Source organism: Lepidochelys olivacea (assembly GCF_965140295.1).
Source record: "Lepidochelys olivacea isolate rLepOli2 genome assembly, chromosome: 5".
Taxonomy (NCBI): domain Eukaryota; kingdom Metazoa; phylum Chordata; order Testudines; family Cheloniidae; genus Lepidochelys; species Lepidochelys olivacea.
In genome coordinates, this window is record NC_140415.1 from 26,475,231 (window position 1) to 26,502,548 (window position 27,318).

The 27,318-nt window shown below is 42.4% G+C and overlaps 1 protein-coding gene across 4 annotated transcripts in view; it reads left to right on the forward strand.

Annotated features, from left to right (window-relative positions):
• NIPBL (NIPBL cohesin loading factor) overlaps positions 1–27,318 on the forward strand; it is a 294,436-nt gene that overhangs the window by 130,415 nt on the left and 136,703 nt on the right. For all 4 annotated transcript variants that reach the window (XM_084629342.1, XM_084629343.1, XM_084629345.1 and 1 more), the window contains exons 5-8: positions 14,201–14,300; positions 17,685–17,836; positions 20,096–20,256; positions 22,950–23,043. In XM_084629342.1, coding sequence (XP_084485468.1) covers positions 14,201–14,300; positions 17,685–17,836; positions 20,096–20,256; positions 22,950–23,043 — 507 coding nt within the window. The remainder of the gene's footprint in view (positions 1–14,200; positions 14,301–17,684; positions 17,837–20,095; positions 20,257–22,949; positions 23,044–27,318) is intronic.

The window sequence follows — 27,318 nt, forward strand, 5'->3', positions numbered from 1 at the left end:
TCATGGAGGCTACCCTTTGTCCGGCATCTGAGCCATCCTGCCAAGACTCACCTAATATCTCGGCCTCGGTGTGCAGCACACCCCTGGCACCACCTGGCACCACTCCCCATATCTGGTGCCCAAAAAGAAAACACAGATGCATAGTCCCCGGCACCAGGCAAGAAGGGCCATCGGGCAAAGGAACCATGTGTACGTGCCTCCCTTAGCCCCTTAAAGGATCCACCACCAATTCCTGGGAGCAGTAGGGGAACCAAACTCCTGATGGCATCCATGCCTTCCCAAGCTTCCTTGGCACCGAGAGAGCCAGAGGCCTCCGCCCAAACTGCAAAGTCTCCCTATGAGGGCAAGCCAACTACTAAGACCCCTTGGGACAGTGGAGTGCTGCTGATCCCCCAAGACAAGGCATTGCTCTTCTCCTCTGCACCGCAGATTCTGGAGTCGCAGCCCAGATCCTCTGGGAATCACCCTTGGTCACCGTTACCACAATCGTGGTCCCTGCCATCTCAACATGGATCGCCTAGGGGGAGGGCACCGGTCCCCGTACCACCGGCAGCTATTTGTCCTCCAGCCGGTTGTCCTCTTGGTGCAGATCTTGGTCACCTGCCCCATGGGAGCACTCTCTGTCACAACTCCAGTCACCCCGGCACCGACCTCCTCGATACCAGCACCGAACCTCTCATTCCAGGCACCAGTGTTCGACGGTGAGCAGGCAGACGCAAGCATCAACGGCCCCACCATGGTCACTGAACTAGGATTCCTCCAGCACGGAAGGGCAGTTCAGCCTCTCACCCAGACTCCATTGGTGCAATTAGGCTTCCGAGGCCGTGTCTACATTGACGGCGCCACCTTGTCAGCATGGCTAGTGGCCAGCACAGTGGCCTTATTGGAGCACATGGGGTGTTCCGGTCATGACGATTCCCGCTTTGCACCGCTCATCTGCCTCTGCCTCAGAGCAATAAGTTGCTCCCCTAAACCTCCCTCCCCCACAGGGGACGATGCCCCAGGGCCTCCCCCAGTGGTACAGTCATCATCTTCATCCCTGGACAAGGCGGTCGTGGGACCCTTGCGGGCCAGCCCACCTGATGACTTTAAAGAACACCAGGCCCTGCTTCAACGGATGGCCAAGAACTTGGGCTTAGAGGTGGAGGAGATGGCCAAACAGGCAGACACCTTGTTCAGCGTCCTCTCAGCCTTTACCCTGGTCCATGTTGCATTACCAGTGCATGACCGGGTCCTCAAAATTGCAAAGGCCCTCTGTCAAACCCTGTTTTCCATCCCTCCCACCTCCAAAAGGGCTGAAAAGAAGTACTTTGTCCCAGCCAAAGGGTTTGAGTACCTTTATACCCACCCACCTCTGGGCTTGTTGGTTTCTCTGCGGCCAACAAAAAAGACAAGCAGGGGCACATCAGCTCAACTCCCAAAAATAGAGGCCAAAAGATTGGACCTTTTTGGAGAAAAATTTAGTCCACTGCCAGCCTGCAGTTCCTGGTGGTGAACCATGGGTAGATAGAATTTTAATTTATGGGACTCCCTCCATAAGTTCAGAGAGTCCCTTCCACAGTGTTTGGCCCATGAATTCAGCACCCTGGTGGCAGATGGCACTGCGGCGGCTAGGTGCTCCTTCCAAATGTCGTGGAACACTGCGGACTCGGCAGCTAGGGTGGTTTTGTGGCACAGGTCCTGGCTGCGGACCTCCGGTCTTTCCCAAGAGATGCAGACCTGAGTCCAGGACCTCTCATTTGATGGGAGTGGTCTCTTCTCTGAACAAATAGAAGCAAGACTGCATGGGTTGAAGGACACTCGGGCCACCCTTCACTCACTGGGCATGTATACACCTCAGTCTGTATAGAAGCAGTTCTGGCCACCCCCACCTCCAAGGCCTTGTCGGCCTTGTCAGGGGTCTGCTAGGAGGAGGGATAGAGACCTGAGTTTTCGTCATCGCCTCTCTTTCTCCTCCCGCTCACCTGTGCAGCCCAGGCCAGCGAAGCATCCTGGGGGCCAGAAGCTCATTTTGAAGGTGTGCTCAAGAGTGACACCCCAGTCAATTCCCTGGAGCCACCCTGTCCTTTCCTCAATTGTTTTTGTCTCTGCTGTTTGGCCTGCTTGTGGGTCAGCTCGGACTGCTGGGTGCTGGACATAGTAACTCATGACTATACCCTGCAATTTGTAGCCGCCCCCACTCCAACCCTCCCTTTTCCCATCCCTCTTCAGGGACCCTTCTTACGAACAACTCCTCATTCAAGAGGTCAAGAACTTCCTGTGCCGGGGGGCGGTGGAGGAGGTCCCTCGGGACATGAAAGGAAAAGGTTTCTGTTCCGGCTACTTCCTAATTCTGATGGCAAAAGTGGGGGTCTCAACAAGTCTCTCAAAAAGTTGAAGTTTTGCATGGTCTCCCTGGCCTCCATCATCCCCTTCCTGAATCCGGTAGATGGATACAGCACCCTCAACTTAAAGAGTGCTTATTTCCATATTCCAGGTCACAGATGCTTCCTCAGTTTCATAGCGGGCTGGCACCATTTCTAATTCACATTGCTGCCCTTTGGCCTCTCATTGGCCCCCAGGGGGTTCACAAAATGTATGGTGCTAGTGGTTGCTTATCTGAGATGCCTAAGGGTCCAGGTTTTCCCATATCTCAATGACTGGCTCATCAAGGGCAGGTCTTGGGAACAAGTGCAGAGGAGCCTCGATCTGGTGCATGCCACTTGCCCCACTCTGCGCCTGTTAATAAATGAGAAAAAAATCCACCTTAACTCCCGTCCAGCAAATAGAGTTCACTGGGGGTGGTTCTCAACTTCACGCGAGCCAGAGCCTTCCTTCTGGAAGTGCGTTTTCAGGCCATGTCGGAGCTGATCTCCCATGTAAAGAACCACCCACTCACCACGGCTCACACCCGCCTGCAGCTGTTGGGCCAGTGGCTGTGTGTACATATGTGGTCAGCCATGCTCTGCTCCATCTCCGGCCGCTGCGAGCGTGGCTGGTGTTGGTCTACATTCCCAATAGGCATGACCTAGACCGGATAGTCAGGATCCGGACCACATTGGGTCATCTCTGGGTTGGTGGTTGGACCCTGAGTTGCTGATGGAGGGAGTCCCTTTCATGACCCCATCCCCATCGCGGACCCTGGTCTCCAGTGCTTCAGACCTGGATTGGGGAGCCCACCTGGGCGAGCTGAGCACCCAGGACTGCTGGTTGTGGGATGTCCTGGACCTTCATATCAACATCAGGGAGCTCAGAGCAGTTCGCCTGGCCTGCCAGGTGTTCTTGCCCCATCTGAAGGGCAAGGTGGTGCAGGTCCTGATGGACAACAGTGCCGTGATGTGTTACATCAACAGTCAGGGAGGTGCCAGGTCTTCAGCCCTTCGTCAAGAAACTCTCTGCCTTTGGGATTTTTGTGTGCGGCCATTCATCTGATAGCCGTGCACCTGTATGGAACCAGAATCACCTCACCAGGACTTTCTCCTCTCACTTTGAGTGGTCGCTCCATCTGGAGGTGGTCAGCATAATCTTCCAGAGGTGGGGGACTATCCAGGTGGACCTGTTCATGTCCAGGCAGAACAGAAAATGCCAAGTGTTCCGTTCAATCCTGGGAATGGATGGGCACTCCCTGTCAGATGCCTTTCTCATTCCGTGGTCATCGATGTACACCTTCCCGCCAGTGCCACTGATTCATAGAATCCTTGTAAAGATCAGGCAAAATAGGGTGAAAATTATCCGAATAGTCCCTGCGTGGCCTCACCAGCACTGGTTCGGCGCGTTGCTGAGCCTTTCGGTAGCTGCCCTGCTGCAGCTGCCCCTCTGCCTAGATCTGCTGTCACAGAACCATGGCAGCCTTTTGCATCCAAATCTAGTGGCCCTGTACTTGACAGCTTGACTACTGCATGGCTAAGCACGGACAAATGGGCATGCTGAGCCCATGTCGAGCAGGTCTTGCTGGATAGCAGGAAACCCTTCACCAGAGTGATTTACCTGGCCAAATGGAATAGATTCACATGCTGGGTCTCGGAATGGCATATTTGGGTTGAGCAGGCCCCGCTGCGAGAGATCCTGGATTATCTGCTGCACCTCAAACTCCTGTCATTAGTCAAGGTCCATCTGGCCGCTGTCTCAGCTTTCCATCCTCCATTCCACAGCAGGTCGAGCTTCACTCATGACATGACAACATGGTTTTTGAAAGGTCTGGAGCATCTGTACTCACACTTCCAGCATCTCTCCAGCTGCCCCCCCGCCCACGGGACTTGAATTGTGTGCTGTCGTTGCTATAAGTCAGCCTGCAGGGTGTCCGAGCCTTACTTCGGAGCCACCTTATGCGGTCTTCTACAAGGATTAAGGTCCAGCTGCAACCACACCCAGCGTTTCTGCCCAAGATTGTTTCCCATTTTCATACTGATCAGGACATATACTTGCCCATCTTCTTTCCAAAGCCTTTTGCATCAGATGAGGTGCGTAGGCTACACACCCTGAATGTCAGGAGGGTGCTGTCTTCTACATAGATAGAACAATGCCATACCGTAAATCAACGCAGTTGTTCATTGCAGTGGCAGACAGAGTGAAGGGTCGCCAGTATCTGTTCAGAGGATTTTGTCCTGGATCACGGCCTGCATCCACTACTGCTATGAGCTGGCGAAAGTGCCTCCGCTGGTGATTGTGAAAACACACTCGACTAGGGAACAAGTGTTGTCAGCAGCCTTCCTGCCACAGGTATCAATCCAAGAGATCTGTAGGGCTGCTACCTGGTTGTCTGTCCACACGTTAGCGTCTCATTATGTGCTGACCTAGCAAGCTCAAGATGACTCTGGCTTTGGCAGAGCAGTGCTGCAAGTTGCAAGACTGTGAATTATGAGCCCACCTCCGTTGATACTGCTCGTGAGTCACCTAGAATGTAATCGACTTGAGCAAGCACTCTAAGAAGAAAAAACTGTTACCCACCTTTTTCATAACTGTTGTTCTGTGAGCTGTGTTGCTCATGTCCAATCCATTACCTGCCCTCCTGCCCTTGTCGGAGTTGTCAGCAAGAAGGAACTGGGAGGGCGTGGGGCCAGCGGTGCCTGATATACCGACATATGAGCATGACACTCAAGGCGGAATCACAGCTGGTCCTATGGATACCACTAAGGCAAAAATCTCTGATGACCATGCACATGGGTGTGCGCATACCTAGAATGGAATGGACATGAGCAACACATCTCAAAGGAACAACCGTTAATGAAAAAGGTGTGTAACTGTTTTTTTTAAAATTCATACACAAACAGTAAACAAGAAACCCAAAGGGAATGCTACCATCTGATATTTATAATATTTTAAAGATGCATAGTGTGAACATTAATTTTTTTTATTTTAATATTAAGGGGAGATTTACTTGCATACCAGTTCAGTGCAAAGTAACCAGAGTGTATTAGCCAATAAAAGTTGGGTTTATAGCTGCTTTGGCTCACCAGAGCTGAACAAGCTAACTGAAGCTGGCTGTTAATTTGCAATTTGACTTATTACTTTAGGAGGTTGTGTTAGTGTGACTAGCAATATGTAGAGAGATGGGGGAAAGCCAGTCCCCAAGTTGCAGTGTTTCTGTGCTTTAACTGTTTCCCAGGCATTCCTCCCTCTGTTTCCACAGCAGTGCTGACTCGTGCATATTGGTGCAGAGGCCTCAAAGCCATAGCCTTTCAAGTACACATGCCCAAACATGTGTGGCAAGAGAAGTGACAGGTGGGCCAGGTGTTCTACCAGTGAGAACTCTGACACACATATTCAGACTCCTTCAGAATCATTACACCCAATACAATTGTTGCATTCATAATTGCTATAGAGGAAGGATAGTAATTGCTTGAACTTTCTCAGTCACGGTGGCCAACAGTTATGAGCTCTACTTGGCCACCTATAGCCTTTATAATCATAACAGTGGATTGAAAAAGTCATTAATTTAGTTTAAATTCAATCTAGTTTCAAAATTAATTTATATTCAAAAGGGTGGAAAAGTCTGCATGTTCTTCAATTAAAGTCATTCAGGTCAAAGAAATTACAAACTAAGTTTTCAATTAACTCATAAACTAATGGATTTACTTGTAAATTTAAAATAATTATTCTCTCCTCAAAAAATGTGTATACTTTGTCAGTTTTCTGTTTGCTTCGTATAGGTTTAATATTTGACTTGCCAACTCTTTTTTTATATATACAGTGAAAAGTATATAAATGGTGGCCTGTGAAAGGCCCTTCATGCTATAGTTATCTTCCTGATATTAGTATGGTCTGAATGGTCAATTTTGGGCGTTCCTATCACTGACATCCATCCCCCTTCCTGCATCCCTGCACCCTCTTCTACTCCTCCCACCCCTCCAAGAATGAAGCAGGGGCAGTGAATTGCTGTTCATGTACCCCTCAGCTGGACAGTGCAGTTTGTCTTGTACAAGTGCTGGTGGAGGAGACAACCACATAAAGCCCAATTACACAAGTTTAGTGGGAGTCAAGGATTTTTCATCCCATATTATTGGATATAGTGAAAATGCCTCTATAGTAAAATGATATACATACACTCTCAGACTTCTTCAGTGCAATTAGAGAGACTTTCACTCCAACTCTCAGCTAGTTAAACTGTTAATCTTCTTGGAATGCAGAACTTCACACCTACCAGGTAGGTAATAACTGCTGCATTCCAAGAGGATTATCCGATCTCTTCCCTGCTGAACAAGAAAAGAGGGAGGAGTGGGAACAGGATTTATCTATACAAGAAATATTTGTACCTTTATTTCAGTTATTGCCATCAGTGATGCAGTTGTATTGATATAGCACTGATATAGATAGAATTTAGGCATTTGCCACTATGCCATTAGACTTGTTCAGTTAAAGTTGCAGAGGGCAGTTGTACCATTATGAGCTACTACTATAATATAGGTTTCAGAGTAACAGCCGTGTTAGTCTGTATTCGCAAAAAGAAAAGGAGTACTTGTGGCACCTTAGAGACTAACCAATTTATTTGAGCATAAGCTTTACGAAAGCTTATGCTCAAATAAATTGGTTAGTCTCTAAGGTGCCACAAGTACTCCTTTTCTTTTTACTATAATATACCTATTAATTTTTCTAGCATAGATACATTTAAAAAGAAGACAAGGCAGCTCAGTTCTAGAACTCTCTCTTTACTCTTACAGGAAGTGCATCTTCTGAAATTCATAAATATGGCTTTTATAGTTAGCACATCTCTCTGTCTCCTTTTCTCTTATTTTGCAGGGTGCAACTTCACAGGGCTGCCCAATCACTCCCCACATTAGTTAAAAGTAGATAGTCTAGTGGTGGATGCAAGGATTTGAGTTGCAAAGAGATCACCTGAATGTCTTTCATGTGTCTTTTCTACACCGGAGAAACTTACCAAAAAATACAAACTAGTTTAAAAACATCAGTTAAGTTTGTTCCAGTGTCAAAACTGGTGGGAACCTCAGCATAGCCATAGCAGTGTAGGACCTGTGTTGAGCAGTAGCAGATTTCTATGCCTTGCAGGTTCATTTACTATGGCAGGAGAAATCCGTGACTCAGACTGGTAATCTTGCCAGGCCTTCAGGCCCTGTTTTAAGTCCTTCCTCAGTTCTTGAGACAATTACTGGACAGAGAGATTTATTGTATGTAGTGTTGTTGTGTCTGTGCTGGTCCTAGGATATTAGAGACACAAGGTGGGTGAGGTAATATCTTTTATTGAACCAACTTCTGTTGATGAGAGAGACAAGCTTTTGAGCATACACAGAGCTCGGATCATGACCTGACCACTGTGTAGGCTCAAAAGCTTCTCTTTCTCACTAACAGAAGTTGGTCCAGTAGGGGAATTTATTGACTCTTGGGCAGCTCTGATTTCTCTGAGCTCTTCCACTACATGTTCATCTCAGTGCAACAGGAATAACAACTCATAGTTTCTCATTAGGAACTCTGTCTGGCTTCAGACACCTGTACCTTCCCACTGCTGAACAGTAGCAGAATAAATGGCCTTGCCAGGTCAGTTTCCCATTGGAGGAGAAATCAGTGATGCAGAGTCTAGAAATTTTCTTAGTATAACTGGCTTTATTTACAATACGTACACCAGTCCCTACACAGAGATGGTCAAACAGCAAGCAGGGAATCACCTCTTTCAGGAATCTTAGCCAAAATACCAATGCCCTATTCCCAGACAGCAACTCTACTCCAAGAATTGACTCTAGAGAAATTAAAGCAGAGAACTTTAATCCCCTGCTACCTGAAACAGCTCCCCTAAAAGGTGGTAAAAATACAGCATTTCTTCAAAAAACAGTGATTATGCATAAAGAAAACTAACTTGTAAAAATTAGGCGTGACAGTGTTACTCCCCTCTCTCCCCCACCATAATATGAACACTGGATGAGAGAATTTTGACTGTTTGTTGCAAATGGCATCACCTTCTAATCAAAGCCCTTCTTAAGGGGCATAAAAGTTACAAAATCAATTGTAATCTTCCTAGAGGAGTATGAGTTTGTGGTGAACATGAAGAAGTATGATCTGGCAGCAACACCTGCAAGTAATTCTGGACATAATACAATAGTAACCAAAGATAAGGTTGTCATTTCCAATGAGAAACAAGAAAATATTCTGGACCTAATTCAACAGCTGTCAGTTGCACCCATGGCATCAGTAAGAGCCCGAATGCAACTCAGCAGCATACTAATATTGTGTGTGGAAACTCTTCAATGGTAGTGTTTCCATGTGAAGTCAGTACAAAAAATCCTGCTTCCTGAGTCTTCAGTTTTGTCCAACTTTAGCTACAAGGAAGAGGTTTCACACTCTATGCTCCAGTTGTTGCACTGGTGGACCCATTCCATAGGTTCATTTCAGGCCACCTAATGTTGTAGTTTGGTCAAATGGCAGTAACAACCAATTTCAAGCTTGCTCAGTTTTGGGACTCGTTTTTAAAGTGTCAGATAACACAGGACACATGGACTAATGGACAGCAAAAACATATAAAGTGGTGGAGCTTGAAGCAATTAGGGCCATGCTACTTCACTTCTAAGAATATAAGAATGGCCATACTGGGTCAGATCAATTGTCCATCCAACCCAGTATCCTGTCTGCCAACAATGGCCAATGCCAGGTAATTCAAAGGGAATGAACAGAACAGGTAATCATCAAGTTGCTAATCCCCGTCGCCCATTCTCCGTTTCTGGCACACGGAGCCTAGGGACACTTCAGAGCATGGTTTTACATCCCTGCCCATCCTAGCTAATAGCCATTGATGGACCTATCTATCTATCTAGACCTGCAGAATGTGTCTGTACCAGTCATGACGGGCAAGGCTACAACAATGGGATATGTGAATAGACAAGGGGGAACAAAGTTTTGAACTCTTCACAAGGAGGCCAGCTCACTATTGAAATGGGGGAGAGCCTGCATATACATTGGACCCTACATATCAGATGATGCGTATTATAATGGACTGGATTAGCAGGATGGTGAGAGATCCAGGGTGAATAGTTCCTGAGTGAGAGAGTCATTGTGGCACCCAAGTCTTCAGATTGCTGAGCTTAAACCTATTCACCTCAAGGTCAAAAACTCATATATCCTTAACAAGGTAGGGACCTAGAAGCAGTAGTGAAAGATGCTGCTTTTCATGACCCTTGGAGCCACTCTCCATGTGTTCCTTCCCAAGACAATCCATAACTAAAAAGATCACAGCAGAACCAAGTCTCAGTAACAATTGTGCCTCACTTCACTTGGTGACATGATTCTTAGACTTAATCCAGATGCAGATTACCCCTCTGGTAATGCAGCCTCAAATCAGACCACCTGGCAATTGTGCCAAAAATCCGCCCACCAAAGCCCTAATTTGCTGTCTACAAGCCTAGAATTTGAAAAATAGAAAATGAGTTCTCCAGGAACTCCCCAAAACTCTCTGCTATGCTTATGTTTTCTTGAAACAAATCAATACACACAAGCAGAACTCAGATACTCCTGTTATAAATGACACACGTGCATAATTTGCAAATATAAAGCATAACCTGGAGTACATGCAGTGTGCCTTATTTATAGGTCCAAAACCACATACCCTTACAAAACACGCTTCAGCGATTTTGAGCATGATGAGCTGGGAAAGAACTGAGCTGATTGCTAGCCACCAGTATTTCCTCCATTTACTAAGGATAACATCATTGATAAATCCTTCCCAGGTTAACAGGCACCTGGCAAGCCCTGCTTTTTTTCCTCATAATCAGGATCTCCTCCTTAACTGTTATCACCTCTTCAAAGAGAGCTTTGGAAATGTGTCTTTATCCATGGTGCCTCAGTACTACAGGATGAGATTCTTATCACAACGGACCCAGGATTAATGCTGAAAGTTAACTTTTTCTTCCTCAGGACAAAAGGGTGGAGGTATTACTGTCCTTCTGAGTCCCTTGAACACCTTAGATGCTAGAAGGGTGACCAAAATATATCTGTCCAAGGTTGAGGCCTCCAGAAATTAAAGTCATGTTCTGTACCAGCTAGCCATCTGGTAAAAACAGCCTAATAGGAAGATGGATTAAATCAAGAGTCTTGGAAACTTGCAAAGGTAGGGAGGCAACTCCATTTGTGGGTATTGATGCACACTCAGCTGGGAAATGGCAGAGATTTGATGGTCAGAAGGGTTGAATGCTTCATTTTAAGGAAATCTGCAAAGCAATAACTTTGTTTTGAAGACACTATAAAGTGTCCATCTTGTCTGCTGCTGTTAGCTTTTGGTAGGAGAATTTTACAACAAATTATATTTCAGCAACTGGTCATGCCTTTGAGACTTGAAATATGTATATAATTAATCATTCACCATCCCAGGAATTGCAGTCACTATGAACATCCCATTTTGAAGACATAATGGACCCTCCCCCCAACTTATGAACTTCCCTTCTCAAACCCCTTATGTAGTAGGGTGACCCACCCATTTAATTGGCTAATTTTCCAAAGTTGTTATGAAGTGCTTTTGCTAACTTAAAGTTTAGTTAGTGTTTATTACAGCTTTGGTAGCTACCTACTCAGGATATGATTTCTAAGAGGCCGTTTAAAGCCACATACAGGTCACACTTTAGATTTTGTTTCCCTACTTCATCATAGCAGGTAGTTATTCAAAGGTCTAGGAAAGGACATTTCCAGGTAAAAATAACTTATCTCCCATTCATACTCCTACTTCTGTAATGCTCCATAACTGAGTTTATATTGAAATGATACAGAGTTTGGAACAGTTACAAAACACAGCTGCTGTTTGCCCCTTAGGATAGGTATGATAGTGGGTTATTGCTATGTCCATGGCATACACTCTAAGAAATTAGATAAAAACCTAGATACCGTTGTGGATAGGTTGCAGTGTAACACTACTTTTTCTTAGCATTCAGAACGATAATGCATGAAGAATTCCAAAGCAGAGAAACAAAGCATACTTCTCCCTAACACAGAGGCACAACTCATCCCCCTGTATTCTAAGCTGTCTGCAGACTGAGTGCTGCTAGGTCCAGATTACATGCTTCCCTAGAGTCTCCCCCTGCCTGCAAACAGGATTATGAAAACCCCTGAGACTCTGAAGTGATAGATCACAATTTTAACAGTTTCAATACATCACAGTTACACTCACCCTTCATGATAGATGCTAGCTGTTTGTATACCTAGGGATACAATTCAAGGTCTTCATATATAAAGCGCTTCATAATCCAGGCCCAAATGATTTAACAGATTGCCTTTTTGCCCTGCGTTCCTTCCTGACAGATACAGGCAGTGATGAGCTGCCAAAATCTTAACAACCGGTTCCCTCCTCACCCCACGAGGGGGTCGTAGCCCACCCCCGCCCCCCGGGGACTCCTGCCCCATCCAACCCCCTGCATTCCTTGATGCCCCCCTCCCCTGTCCCTTGACTGCCCCCAGAACTGGGCAGGAGGGTCTCGTGGGCCACCGTAGTGGGTGCCCACCCCGCCCCTAAGAGCCAGAGGGACCTGCCGGGGGGCGAGGTGGGGAGTCCCAGTGGTGCTTACCTGGGGCAGCTCCCCCGAAGCATCCGGAAGGTCCCTCTGGCTCCTAGGGGCGGGGGAGCGTAGCTGGGGGGAGGCAGGGGGAGCAGCCTTAGTGCCGACTCCGTGGGTGCTCCGGGGCTGGAGCACCCACGGGGAAAATTTGGTGGGTGCAGAGCTCCCTGCCCTGCTCCACACCCGGCCCCAGCTCACCTCACCTCCATTCCGCCTCCTCCCTTGAATGCTCCACCCCGCCCTGCTTCTCCACCCCTCCCGGCTTCCCGCGAATCAGCTGTTCGTGTGGGAAGCCTGGGAGGGCTGAGAAGCAGGCGGCGGCTTCGCGCTCAGGCCCAGGGAGGCGGAGGTGAGCTGGGGTGGGGAGCGGTTCCCCTGCGCACCTCCCGGGTTACCTGCTGCGGCGCCGGTTGCCCACCTCACGCACCCCCCTTCCGCCCAGCTCACCTCTGCTGTGCCTCCGGTTCTAAAAGGACTTCTAAATTTAACAACCAGTTCTAGTGAACCGGTGTGAACAGGCTCCAGCTCACCACTGGATACAGGTGTTTGCAACTAGTAAGTTAAGGCTGAATCAGAACTGGGTTGAGAAATTTATTTCTCTGCTGGGGCATTCAGTTGAAGGAGGCAAGAGATCTGCTGGAGTCCCTCACAGGATAAAGTTTAAACCATGTTACAAGTTTGCCTTATTTAACTTGGTCTATTTTTACATTTATTTCCCTCCTTCACTTCAGTTCAGCTTTGTGTCCTTTCCCCCTCCATCCCCATGCTCTTATTACAGTAAAAGCTGTTTTATCCGGCACTTCACCAACCGGAAAGCTCTGATCTTTCGGTTTATAGTCCGGATGGCATGGGAAGGAGTGTGGAGCACAGGCTCTGGGAAGGAGTCTGGGGACAGGGCTCGGGGCAGCCTGTTGGGGCACGGGAGGGAGTGTGGGGTGTTGGATCCAGCGGGCGCTCGCCTCAGGTGGCGACCTGTCCCAGCTGCTCCTAGGCGGAGGTGCAGCAGGTGGCTCAGCACACTGCCTCTGCCCGCAGGCTCAGCCTCCGCAGCTCCCATTGGCTGTTTCCCCCACGGGAGTTGCAAAGCCAGCGTGCGGGGTGGGGCGGGGGCAGCGTGCAGAGCTGCCTGCTGCAGCTCCTCCTAGGAGCAGCCAGGACAGGTACCCACTTGCGTGGAGCTGCCCAAAGTGAGCGCCCCCTGGATCCAGCACCCTGTACCTCATCCTGCACCCCAACCCCCTGTCTGAGCCCCCTCCCGTACCCAAACTCTCTCCCAGAACCTGCACCCCAGTGCCCCCCGGCATCGAAACTCCCTCCCTCTTAGTTAACCGGCATTTTTCACTTCCATCACCCCCCAGTCTCCCAACATGCTGGATAAAACAGCTTTTACTGTATTTTGGAATTGATTCCTTTGTGGATAGTGTGTTTTGCCCTGGGGGCTATTGCAATTTATTCTTGTACAAGGTCTTTTAAATTACTGCATGGCTGTATGCAGTATTTGACTGGTTTTTTAAAAAATGTTTCTTGTTTGATAGTATGATGCTTACTAGAAAGCACAAAAACACTTATAAATGTATTGGAAAAAATAAACAATATTGGATGTGTGTTACAGGCCACTGGTTTATTAGTAGTTCATTTTCATGGGTAGTACTGTAAAGCCATATTTATTTGTGCTGTCATTTGGGAAATACTATTGGAGAACAATAATTTCTTTTTTTTTACTTGGCTTTAGACCCGTCATATCAACCCAATCCTCCCACCCAATTTAATAGTTTAGAAGTTGTTTTTCTTGCTACTGTAAAAAATATTGTTTAATTACAGATTAATTGTTACTGTTTGACTCAACTGTGATGTGTAATCCAGGTTTCCCATTATAAAATACAAAGAGTTATCATTGTCTGTATTTGCCAACAGGAATAGGAGATGGAAAAAATTAATAAATATAAGAAACTACCTTTGAAATGCATTCCTGATATAGATCTTCTTTTAAGTGAATTCTATATATAATTTCCTACACACATTTATGAGTATGTGTCATAAATATGAAATATACATGTTAAATGGAGCTGAGTGTGTGAATGTTTTTTCTAATTTAATTATAAGTGCAGGATATTAATGTGGTGGGTGTACACTTTATATTCCTATAAAAAGTAGTTCCTCAAATAGGAAAAACCTAAGAGTTGAAACTGTACAACGTATACATATGGTAACATTGATTTTTTTTTTTTTTTTTTAAACAGGAATGATGATGCCACAGTACAAACTTTCTCAGAATTCCATGCATGGTAGTCCTGCATCTTCCAATTATCAACAAACCACTATTTCACATAGCCCTTCCAGGTAATATAGTGTCTACAGTAGGGGAGGGGTCAAACCCATTCTGCAGTGGTGGTCAAACTTGTTTTGAGTCTGTGGGTCGGAAGTAAAAATTTCACTGTCAGGAGGCAAACATTGTATTCTTGTCCAACCACAGAGCAAGCCTCTTTAGCTAGCACAGTTAAATATGGCATTTAAATGCAGACTTTTAAGAGGGTAAATGCATTTATTGAAACGTCCTGTCCTTTGTTAGTTAGTTCATCCCTCAGTGCATTCCCGCACGAGCAATGACCCCCTCACCAATTTTTGGTGAATTTTCCATACCTTCTGCCTCAGTTTGGGAATCCTCCTCTGGAGGATTCTCTCTCACACTCCTATATTGGGAGGTTGGCTGTGGTGCCAGGAGGGACTGGGGCAGAAGTGGGGGGAGATAAGGGACCCACTCGTGAAGATTTGGCGGCAGCAGCAGCAGCAGCAGAACTGAGGTAAAGGGGACAGGAAGGAGGTCTTATTTAAGCCCGTACAATGGGGCATTGTGAGAGCAGCTTTACAAAGGACTGCTGAGAAGAGGATGGGCTCAGGTACCCATGGCCAGTCAGACATAGGCTTCTTTCTCAACTCTGCCTATACCAGCTCCTCTAAGCTGCATCAAGAAAGGCAGCTGCGGTCTGGATAGGTTTGTTAATTTTGGATGGGGCTGGATGGGGAAGGGTTCAGCATGTGAGCTGTATGCTTGACACCCTTGGTTTATAACTAACAAACACAGTTTGCCTTGTTAAGCTTTAGAACTCTTTTATTTGGCACATTACATAATGCATTTATATACTTTAATGTAACTTGGCAAATAAAATTGTTCCACCCTTCAAGGTATACTTTTGTGTTTTGGAGTGGTGTTGAGGAAAGTTTTCTAGATTTTATGTATTGCAAAAAAACCCAACCACCCAACTCCCCTCCCCCCAAGCCCCATCTCTCCGAAAATATTTTAGTTTTGCAAAATGCTTGTTTTCTTTACTGGTCTTATTCCTTGAGAAGGCTACATTGTAATAAATGTTCTTGTAGATATTTTTAAAAAAAAAATCTTAAAAATTCGGAGTCATTGATATGTTTTTAATATAAAACTACGTATAACATTGTCTACAAGTTAACAAACAAAACACCTTGTAACAACCTTATAACGTCCCTTTCTGTGTGTTTGTTATTTTGGGCTGCACACCTAAATGAGGCGAACCCTCAAAAATAAAAATAAAGCACCGTCTTCACAAAGATTGAGAGAGAACAATGGCAAATTTCAGACATGAAAGTACTGGAACGAAAAAAAAAAGTTCTTGTAAAATGTACTTTCTGTTTCCCTGTTTTACTGTTTCAATCTTTGTCTTAACTTTAGTTTTATTTCAAGCAATTGCTTTGTATTTGTTCCATTCAAAAACTCTGTTATACATTACATCTCCTAAGTCTCATTAAGTTTATAACAAGTAATTGATAGTTGCTGTTGTAAAATCAGACATCAACAATATTTTGGAGTGGCGGGGAAAGGGTCATGACTGCACTACTTAAACAAAGTCAGGGGGTGGGATTGTTTACCTATTAAAAGAACACAAAGCTTCAAGGAAAATATCATGCTAAATATACTGTAGTGTGTAATCACAATATCAAAAATAATTTACAAAGCAAATTCCATGTTCCGTAGTTACTCCTTTCTTTGCATTATCCAAGAGCTATTTCCAGGGCTGAATATTGAGTTTTTTGGTTATGACAAGTGTGTTGCAGACTTGCTGCTAAAATAGAGGAGAGTACTACCCAAACAAAGAGGACCTGATCCAAAGCCCATTGAATTAAATAAATCTTGGATTAGCCCTATAAAGAGAATGTATACTGCCTGAATCACTTTTTCTCTTTTGCTTCATTTATGTCCTCTTTATGGGGTTGATCCAAGGTTTATTGAATTCAGTGGGCTTTGGATTAGGTCCTCTTTGTGTGGGTAATACTCTCCTTAAAATTAGCAGTATAGTTTTGACAGAGAAACAAAGTTCTATGAAATCTTATTGGAATGTCCAGTTATTAATTTACAGTATTATATACTTATCGGCGAGCTGCTAAATTAAACAATTACAAATCAAAATGCCCTCTCAATGATCTTTTTACCTTTCGGTGCACACACTGAACTCCTGTTAATTTTAATGGGAGTTGCATGTGCTCACTAATGAGAATAGCCTCATCCCTCCCCCTCTCAAAGTCCACTTGGCTGTTATTTTGGTTTTCTTTGACTACACAGAAGATAATGACTTCTGCCCAGCCTCAGGTAGTTTTCAGTGGTATAGAACACTCATGTGTTTTATGTATAATGTGATTTAAGTCCCCTATAGACACATGGAACAAGATTGTGATATTTTAGAATAAAGCAAGGTCTTTGGTTTCTAGAGGCTTAAATAGGGTCGCCAAGCATCTGGATTTTGACCAAAAGACCTGGTTGAAAAGTCTGGTCATTGTAGTCTGCCTGTAGATAGGAAAAGGGGAAAAAGAGGGGGACATATATCTTAGCTCATTTTCATTAATACTTCTGCTTGATATTCCATTAGAAGGCATGCTGTACTGTCATTTCTTTAAAACTGTATCCAGACGAAGAATTCCTGTTTATTTTCTCAAGATGAAAAAGCCCACTATTTTGTCTACTTTTTTCTTTTGTTTGAGGCTAAAATGTTAAGTCAGGCAGTGTCCAAAGAATAATTTCTAGTGCATTGTCAAACATAAGCACTCTGACATGTTACTTTAATTACAAAAATAATTAATATTCAGTTTAGTTTGCTGAATTTTGTCACAAATTTGTTCAAAGTGCTGGAATTTGCTCCCCAGGCTCTATAAAGCATTTTGTAACAGAACTATAGTCGTCAACAAGTCTTCAAAAACGATATAATGGACTCCAGTGTATTTTAGAAAACTGAATTGTTTGAAAATGAATTGCCAAATTTATGCTCCAGATGCCACGAGACCTAGGAATATATGGATTAATTGATAATGCTAATCAAGCTAGTCATCACGTGAAAAATTAAACTTTGGTTTTGATTTTCATTCAGGTTTTTAGTAAGCTATGAGTAAGCCTGGAGACTGTAAATTTTATTTTTCCTGTAATACCTGGTTAGAACTTTAAACAGCTATTTACTTTTTCTAGGTAGAGTTCTTCTGAATGGATTTTTTTTCTCCCCTGTTAGTTTTGATTAATGCAAATGTAGCTCTTAAGAAATAATTGAATCAGAGAAGGTGTAAACTATTTTGTGAGAAATGTTACTCTTAATAGGTGTTTCTTGATTCCACTGGATTACATGTCTGGTCTTGTAAAATTTTGTAAAATAAGTGTAAGAAATACGATGCCTACAATGGATTTCCTAACTTGTAATTGGGTTTTGTTTTTAGCCGGTTTGTGCCACCACAGACAAGCTCTGGTAACAGATTTATGGCACAACAGAACAGCCCAGTGCCTAGTCCATATGCTCCTCAAAGCCCAGCAGGATACATGCCATATTCACATCCTCCAAGTTATACACCACACCCGCAGATGCAACAAGGTAATTAGATCATTGTTCTATTCTCAGAACTCAAGATAACGTCAACTTTGCTTGGATATTTCACAGTTCTGTAATTCCTTTCAAAGGGCCAAACCCTGCTCACTGTTCATGTGCAAAATTGCATAAGGTTAGCAGGATCTGTGTGTGAGTAAGTTAGGCAGGAATTTGTCTAAAGTGTGCAATAGGCTGCATAATTACCTAACTGCCCTTTAAAATTCAGCTGGAATTGGGAGAAAAATAGAATACAGCAATATCAAAAAACCTTACAGAACTGAAATTTTTATTGTTAAATGGTTTTCAAACATTTTAAGACATTTTATGAGCACAACTTGCATTTTCTTGAAACAAGCTGTTCTTAAGGCTTAGTTACTTGGTGAAAATGTAGGATAGTTCTGTATTTCATGTTATGTATATCATCTATCGCTATTTCATATATTAAGGGAAGTGATGAAAACTTAACATGAAGGTTTTTTTCCCCCGTATAACTTCAGGGAATGAACAGTTGTTAGGCTGTAACAGTAAGTTAGAAGATTTGAGTTCGATCCAGCCCAGCCATAAAACAGATTTTGAACCCTCTCAAAGTTCGAAGATGTCACATTTGTCTTTTTTTTTTTTTTTTTTTTGAAAAGGTGTTGGTAGTAATAGGGGCCAGCACAAAATGTCTGGATCTTGATCTGGATTCCAAACTCCTTGCTTCCCTCTGACCATTAACATTTGGGATGGGTTTGATTTATGCCTATCTCTACTTATAATTAGGGTCACAGTATTCTCCATGATTTTACTGTGGCAAAAGTGGCTGCCAAATCCATTGAGTATAGAAATGACCTTCCATCCCTGCAACAAAAAATATTTAATAGTATGTTCCAAAACCTTACACCTGGCTAACATAAATTTTCAGAGAAGAGGCTTTTTAGCCATCCTCTCAACCGCAGCAAGCAATAAAGGTATCCTGCATGTGTTTTCAGTTTGTACACTCTGGAGCTTCACGTTTAGTAAGATTCTAGAGTAAATAGTGTCTCAGGAGATAGACTGTGTACCCTATGGTATCATGAAATGGGAAGTCCTAAGTAGTGCTTAATTTGTGCCAGGTTGAGCCCCGGCACCTCTAGGCTTAGCAGTTCATCTCTGGGCTTGCTGCATCAGTTATGAATGTGTAATAATTGCTTGAGCCCCACTATTCTTTCATAACAAAATTAAGCACTGGTCCTAAGGCATATAAAACTCAAATCAAACATTAGTTTCTGTCCCATCCTTGGTATGGAGAACAGAATATTACTCTGCTACCGACAAAAGAGAAGAATGAAGACCTTGTTGCCATCTCTGAAAGCATTGCAAGGAATTTGTGGGGAAAGCAGAAATTATACTTTTCCTACATATGCCCATCTCATAGTGAGGTAATGGGAGAAGGAACTTTTAATGTGTGTTCAATATTTCTAATCTTTGTGGTAATATATTATTTTCATAATTGTGGTAACTAACAAAGATATAAGCTTGTAAACAAATATGACCAAGAACAAATTCTGTGCCAAAACACCCAGAAAAATGGCCAAAAAATATACATTTCCCTAGAATAATTTAGAATTTGCAGTCTAAATTATAAAATGTTCTTGATCTTTCTCCATTTTAATTTTTATTACTGTTTTTCCATGCTTTAGATACAGCCAAAATTTGCCATGAGTTACATTAACTTGATGAGGAAGTATGCATTCTGTACATATCTGTTAATATAGGCCTACTGTTTTCCCTACTTGTTGTTGTGCTGCTTCACATTTTCTTTTGAGACATAGCTTGAGCTTTTTAGTCTGATCTTTTGATGATAGAATCTTTGACCTTCAGTCAAGGAATTTTTCTGATCTTTCCTTTTTCTTTTCCAGTGGAACATTTGTCATTAACAAATGTCTCTACAGCTATTTGCATTGTTTCCTGGCTTGATCCACAAGTGTTTCCCCTTTATTCACGCCTCTAACTTCTCCACTGTAACTAAATGCAAGTCTAACTTATTAAAGAATCTTGTATATTAAACAAGTATATTTCACTGAGTAAACAGAATTGGTCAGACTGGTATAATATCATAAATCCCTGGTAAATGTTAATTCATAATGCTTGTAACTACTTGTTGCTGAAGCGGTGCTGGTGAATTCAGTTGATTGCCAAACATGTCGTTGATCTCTCTCTTACATGTATTATCAATAACTGGACTTAAGAAAACCTGTTAATATTAAATATTTGTATAATTATGGTTTTTTTTTCTTATTTCAGCTTCAGTATCCAGTCCCATTGTCTCAGGTGGGATGAGGAACATACATGAAAATAAAGTTTCAAGTCAGTTGTCTGGCAATTCAGCTAATCACCATGCTGATAATTCTAGACATGGCTCAAATGAAGACTACCTACAGATGGTGCACAGACTAAGTAGTGATGTATGTTACACCCCCAACAAATTTTTTATCTGAATGGAAATGTTTGACAAATATTTGAATTGTGGGACTGGTCTAAAAACCAAATATTTTGCTAGGTTGCTGTTGACATTTGAAAAGGAGTAATCAATTTAATTAATTTTTCAATTTCTGTTTGTGTAGGTCTTAGTTTTCAAAGGTATTTTAAATGACCACTGTTTTACTTGAAACCACTTTTGCAACATTTATTTTGCATTGAAGAAAAGTGAAAATTGTCTCTGAATCTTAGCTTATTTTAAGAGGGAATTTTGCTTTGTTTTAGTTGCTCAGATACGGTGGTGATGTGGACAGGATAAGAGCCTATGTAGATACATAGCTCATCAGCCCTTTGTTGGTTTCATGACACATTTGAAACACCCTATTTAAAAGGTCTCTGATGTTAGATAGTGATATGATCCTGTCAAGCCTGATGAAAGTTTCTTTTGACTTTGTATTTTTACTCAATACCTGTGAGCTCAAATGTCTTGCATGGAAATTTATTTTCCTGGCATCTGTGACTTCAGTTCATATAAAGGGGGGAGGAGGGAGGTGAAATTCATGCTCTAATGACTGATACACAGTTTAGTAGATTTTAAAGAAGAGAGTGATGCTGTGAACTCATCCCAGATTCTTTACTAAATTGGTGATGAATATTCCACTTAATGAGTTTCTCATCCTGCCAACATTTTCTCAGCCTGTGTATGTATCTTGCTGAGGTAGTTCTTTACAAGCATGATATGTAAGAACCACTAAGAATGTTTTTTGGCATCAGTTCTTTGAGCAATGCTGTTGTAATGATGCTCACTACAGGTTATGAGAGGGGCTTGAACTTGGGATATTTAGCATCAAGTCAAGCCTCTTCCAGAGTAATCACTACATTAGCTTGCAGCAGTAGTAGACAGTTATCTATATAAACTAGCCAGTAGAGTGGGAGGGAGACATAACACACATACAAGCGTGTTACACTTTCTCACAGAGGACCATATCAAGCGTGTTAACACCTGTATCCTTAAAACCCTGAGCACAGTTAACTCAATAAAACCAAGAGAGGGTGAATTAACTGCATCCTTTTTGTGTATTAAAACAAGCACACAATCATTTAGCTGTTTCTAGAATATCAATGATTGTGTGTTCACCAAACAAGCAATGAACAGTTAATGGAAAATCCATAACTACAGTGTGAATTCAATAGTATTACGTTTGTAATATAAAAGCAGCATCCTGAAAATCCAAGCTCTCTGCCTCAGTGGTACAATTTCACTAAAGTGGGAAGCTTCTTCCAGCATCAAATATACATGTTTCCCACAGCTAATTCTTATTTTAAAGGTACACTGCCAAAACAATCATCCGTTTGTTAAAAGAAGCTTTTTTGCAAAACTTAAGAACTGGTAGAAATCTTTCAATGACATTTAAAAATAATTATTCCAAGAGTGGGGTTTTTTTTCTTTTAAAAAAAGTTTCCACACAGTATATGCAGCACCAAGATTGAAGCAATATCTTAGTACATGAGAAGCTAGAACTGAAATTGTCTGTCTAGAAATCGAGAACAAATTAAACATAACTGGTCTAGTGTCCTTGTTCAGTTTGACTGCAGAAAGTAAACAAAAAGTAAAGTACATTCAGTTTTTTAAATCCTTTTACATTTTAATATTTTAAGATAAGAGTTAAGGAATTACAAAAAAAAAAAAAAAACTTGACAGCATCACTTCAATTAAAGCAGATGCCTGATTGCATCCAGTATAGTGAGTATTGCAGAGAAGTTTTTATTGTAATTTCCTGCTTTCACACACAAGTTTCTGAAACATTCTGCTTTAGAGCTGAAATTTTCTATACTTAAATGTCTCTCTGAATGTTTTTGTTTTTTTTAAATTTGAGCAATATTCAACTGTTTTTGAGTTTTAGAATGCAAATAATACTACTACTTCCAATAGTGTCCCTATGGGTACGCCACTGTAGGTGCGGCAGCTCCACATGCGCGTGGGATGGGAGATCTTTTGGTAGCAGTGCCCATTGGGCTGCACATGCACTCCTCCCCATCTTGCACTGAGAGGGGCCTCTATATATAGCGCTGTGTGGTCCATGGACCCTCAGTTCCTTCTCAACCACCTTTGGTTTGGGATGGAATCTGCTAGCAGAGTCCTTCTTCCTTAGGCTTTAGTCACACTCTCTCTCGTTTGCCTTAGTATATAGCTGTTTCCATTTGTTTGTGTGTTTTTTTTTTAAAGGGAGAAAAACAAATTTTTCATTCTCTTCTGTCCCCGTTATGATCTTATGATCTTAAATTGAAACTTCTCCTCATGGAAAGTTTTCGTATTTTTTTTTCAATTGGTAGCAAAGGGAGTTCAGGCTTGTATTTATTGGCTCATTGGCATGAGTGCTAATATCAGAGAACTTCTAAATATGTATAATTCTTCATGACAAACTAAATAAAGTGGTGCTTTTAGCTAAAACATATTTTCACTAATTCATATTTATTTTTTGCATGTGCTGGTTGTAGGTTCTCACTCGGACTCTGATTTCATTGTAAAATATACATAAAATATGATGAAAAGTGTCTAAATTTCAAAGCGTCTTAAATGTGCTAGTAGCTGTCTTGTGACCTCCTTCCAGTATTTTTTCTGATTAGACTTCTTTTTAGAAAATAAGTTTATAATATACATTATCATCACTGTTTTTAGGATGGTGAGTCTTCAATAAGGAATGCTGCATCCTTTTCTTTGCGGTCACCACAGTCAGTGTGCTCTCCAGCTGGAAGCGATGGAACACCTAAAGGTACTCTTATAGCTAAAACAGGTTGTTTGTATGTATGTATGAGTTTATTTCCCAATGATAAAAGACAAGTGAATTTATAGGCTATATAGTTTGATCTAACTAGCATTTTATGTTCAGATAAAACCGCAGAAGTTACATACACATAATGATATTTTTAATTACAATTTTATCTTGGTCCCCCTTTGACTGGAAACCTGAGAAGGACCAAAATTTGACTTACTATATTTTAAAACAGACTACTGTGGAAGATAGCAAGATCGTGAACCCTGTACATGTTGAGGATTAAACTATTAGAAGAACAATTTTCCATTGTTCTATGGTTCAAACACATCACTGAGTTATTGATTTCTTTATATTTATAAAAGTATCATAACATAAAACAGTTATTGCGTTAATTGCAATGAGACACATTGAATTTAAAAACACCGTTTAATATCTACTGTGGGTGTGGCCTAAATATATTAGCTGGATAGGAAAAGTAGGAGGGCAGTTTAGTAAGATAATTAAAAAAAACCTAAAAGTAGTTCTTTATACCAAGCTCTAGAACGTGTGTGTGTGTGTGTGTGTGTGTGTGTGTGTGTGTGTGTGCATGTATGTTTGCTTATTTTTCCCCTGAGTGCCTCCTTACCATTTTATAGCAGTAATTGACTGTGACTCGGTGAATGGAGTACACAATTCTGGTGTATGGCAGAGGATCCAAAGCTATGCAAATACTTAATAACTCAATGCCACAATAATAAAAAGGGGCAAAAATATTTTTTCCTGCCATACCACTGGAAGATAATAAAATACAATGTTTCCTAGATGGCTCAGTGAGGGAGCAAGAGAGAACTGAGACAAAGGATAGGGTAGAGAAGGGAGGCAGAAGATTGCTAAAATGCTTTTCACAGTTCATTGTATTATATAGCTATCCTATGAAAGATGAAGCTGGAAGGAAGATGGGTGGAACCCCTGGTGGGAAAAGTTGTGATTGAAGACTGGCAGGTTGGAGTAAAGAATTTATGAAGTCTTGTGCTGGGTTGTGTAGGTGGCAAAAGAATAATTTAGTTGCTGCCATTATAGCATCCACAAAGTCTTGATCAGTATAGGTGTTCCAGTTAATAAACAGTTTGGTGAATCCAGTCAACCTCACCTCAAACACAATTGTCACCCACCTTGAAAATTTTTCAGCCAACTTGTAAGATTGCTTGGACTTGGACTGGTTGTGGCAGAAGCATAGCAGTGGTGGACCAGTTGGTGTGAATTAGTATGGTTCTGGAAATATTGGAGGCATTTCAGGCTCTAATCTTTATATTGGATCCACACACCTCTTGTTTGCTGAAGTCCAAAAGGGAGGTATTGAGCTATTGATGGAGCCAAAATGCCAGCATCTCTTAGTGTAGTTATTATTAAATCTTTGATCAAGAGATTATTTTTTGATGGCAAGAATCTCAGCAAATACTGCCCTGTCTCTTATCTCCCTTGTAGAGAATCTTACTGAGGTGGTTTGAAATGGTTCTAATAATACTTAAGTTCTCAGACCACTTGATGTATGACCGTCTGTTTTTTAGGCCTTGATGTGGGGGGGAGACAGCTTAGTTGCATTGACCAGTTTCCTCTTGGTGATGAATGAACATCTAGTGTCCATGCTGATTATTTTAGATCTCTTAGCTGTCTTTGATATTGACCCCTGAAAATATTGTTGACAAGACTGCAAATAACAGAAGAAATTGGTATTGAAAGAAAATTGTTTGCTCCGTGGAGGACCTAAGGGGTGGTATTGGACTTTTGCTCATCAGAGAGATCACATGCAAGGTACCATAGGGTTTCCAGGTTCTCAGCCCTCTGGTTCAACATATGAGGCCTTTAGGGAAGATATTGTAGATATTGAGCTTCTCTGATTTCAAAATATAGATAACCCTGAGATTTTTTGTGTATTTAATTAGACTTTAAGAGTATGATTGCTCAGTGTTTAATTATGATAAGCACTATTTGGCTGACACAGAATTTGAATAGGGAAAAGGTAATGTTTTAGACTGGGGAAAACTCCTGCAAGAAATGACGGAAGTTATATCTGCTGTCTTGATTGAGTTTGCCTGTCTTTTTTAATAGAGTAAAAAATACCCTTACTCTGTTATGTTTGGCTGCACCTCTCTTCTTACAAATACCAAAGACAGCTCTGATTTGTCTATAAGTATCCAAGGCTCGGGCATGCCTATTCTGCCTTCAATTCAGGTTCCGTCTCTCCAAACATGCAAACAGAGCAATGGCTTAGTATTCCTATGGTTCCTGTTACCACATCTTCTTTTAAAGCCAAATTTTGGGACAGTTGTGAGAAGTGTGTAGTGGATCATTCCCCAAGTAGGACTACTCATCCAGCTCCATCCTTTCATTATTCTCCTCTTTTCCATCATGGCAGAGCCAAACAAAAGGGGCTCCATCTGCTAAGAGATCTTTTCTGGAGCTACAAAAGGGGAACCCTGCCACAATTGTTCCCAGTCTACATGCCCTCACTGTGCCAAGAGAAGGGGCTCAGAGTCTGGATGATTTGTTTGGGCCGCATATTCCACCCATGCCAGCCAAGAAACAGATGGAGACATCTTTGCAAGGGTTCTCTTAAGCAACAAAACTTGATAAACAAGACTGTGCTCATCAGTCAATAGTGTTGCAGGGTTACATTGAAAAATCTCCCCAAAACTTTTGTAAATCCTTCTCTAAAGAGTACCAAGCCAGGATCTTCATAAAAAGTAACAATAATGGTGATATCTAGATCTTTATATAGTATTTTTATTCATAGATTCTCAGTATTTTGCCAAGGAGTGGGTATGTGGGTTATTTGCCAACTGATCTGGCATCTTTTCTGATCTTCCCTCAGGAAGATCTGAGACCTCTTCAGGATTGTTCCCCTATACTTCCTCTCCAGTTATATATTGGATGATAAATAATACCAGGGCTCATGACACATCTCCGTGGACTGTGATCCAGAAAAGAATATCAGAGAAGAAAAGAGTAATCTGTTATATTATTACTCTCCCCCACAAAAGGGAAAATAACCTCCCAACCAAAAATAATTTTTTAAAAAAGCCAAAAGCATTCTTGATTCTCATATCTGTCCACAAATTCTAGCTCTTTCAACAAAGAAACTTCTGAGCATAACAACTTCAAGCCAGAAAAACAAGAAGCATTTGCCCTTATATGTGAAATCATGGGAGGACAGTGGTGGCCACCTCTGCAGAAAAGGCTAATATAATTCTATATTAAGAGGAATATCATGAGTAAGGCATGGGAGGTAATTGTTCCACTGTACTTGGCACTGGTAAGGCCTCAGCTGGAGTAGTTTGTCCAATTCTGGGTATCACACTTTAGGAAAGATGTGAACGAACTGGAGAGAGCCTAGAGGAGCGCCTCAAAAATTGTGGAAATTTTAGAAAATCAGACCTATAAGCAAAGGTTAAAAAGGTTGAGTATGTTTAGTATTGAGCAAAGAAGACTGAGTGGAGGACCTGTTAAGTCTTTAAATATGTTAAGGGCTGTTATAAAGAGGACAGTGATCGGTTGTCCATATCCTCTGAAGGTAGGACAAGAAGTAGCAGCAAGGCAGATTTAGGTTAGATATTAGGAAAAAGTTCCTAACTATAAGGTTAGTTAAGTACTGGAGTAGCTTACCAAAGGAAGTTGTGGAATCCTCATCACTGGAGATTTTTAAGAGCAGATTAGACAAACACCTGTCAGGGATGATCTAGGTATCCAGATCCTGTTTCAACATGAGGGGATAGGCAAGACGACTTCTCAGGGGTCCATTTAGCACTACTTTTCTGTCATTCTGTAATTCTCAGGGAAAGCTATATGGGAAATAAAAGCCCCAATGGCACAGACACAGGTGGCCCAGGTCAGCTGACTCTGGCTCACAGGGCTTGGGCTGTGGGGCCAAAAATGGCTGTGTAGACGTTTGGTCTCAGGCTGGAGCCCGAGCTCTGGGATCCTCCACCCTCAGAATCCCAGAGTTCAAGCTCCAGGCTGAGCCTGAATGTCTACACAGCAATTTTTTGGCCCCAGAGCCTCAGTCAGCTGACCTGGACCAGATGTGGGTTTTTACCCCCTGTGCAGACATACCCTCAGTAAGCAACTCGGAGTACCCTGTCCAGACTGATATACTTAAAGAAGAGAATCCCTGAACCGTTGTCGATCACCTCACCATGAGTCAAGGCAGACACACACACACACAGAATGAGAGTCCTTCCAATGCAGCAAAGTTCTGATAACTTTCTGGTACTGATGTCCACTGTGCCACAAGTT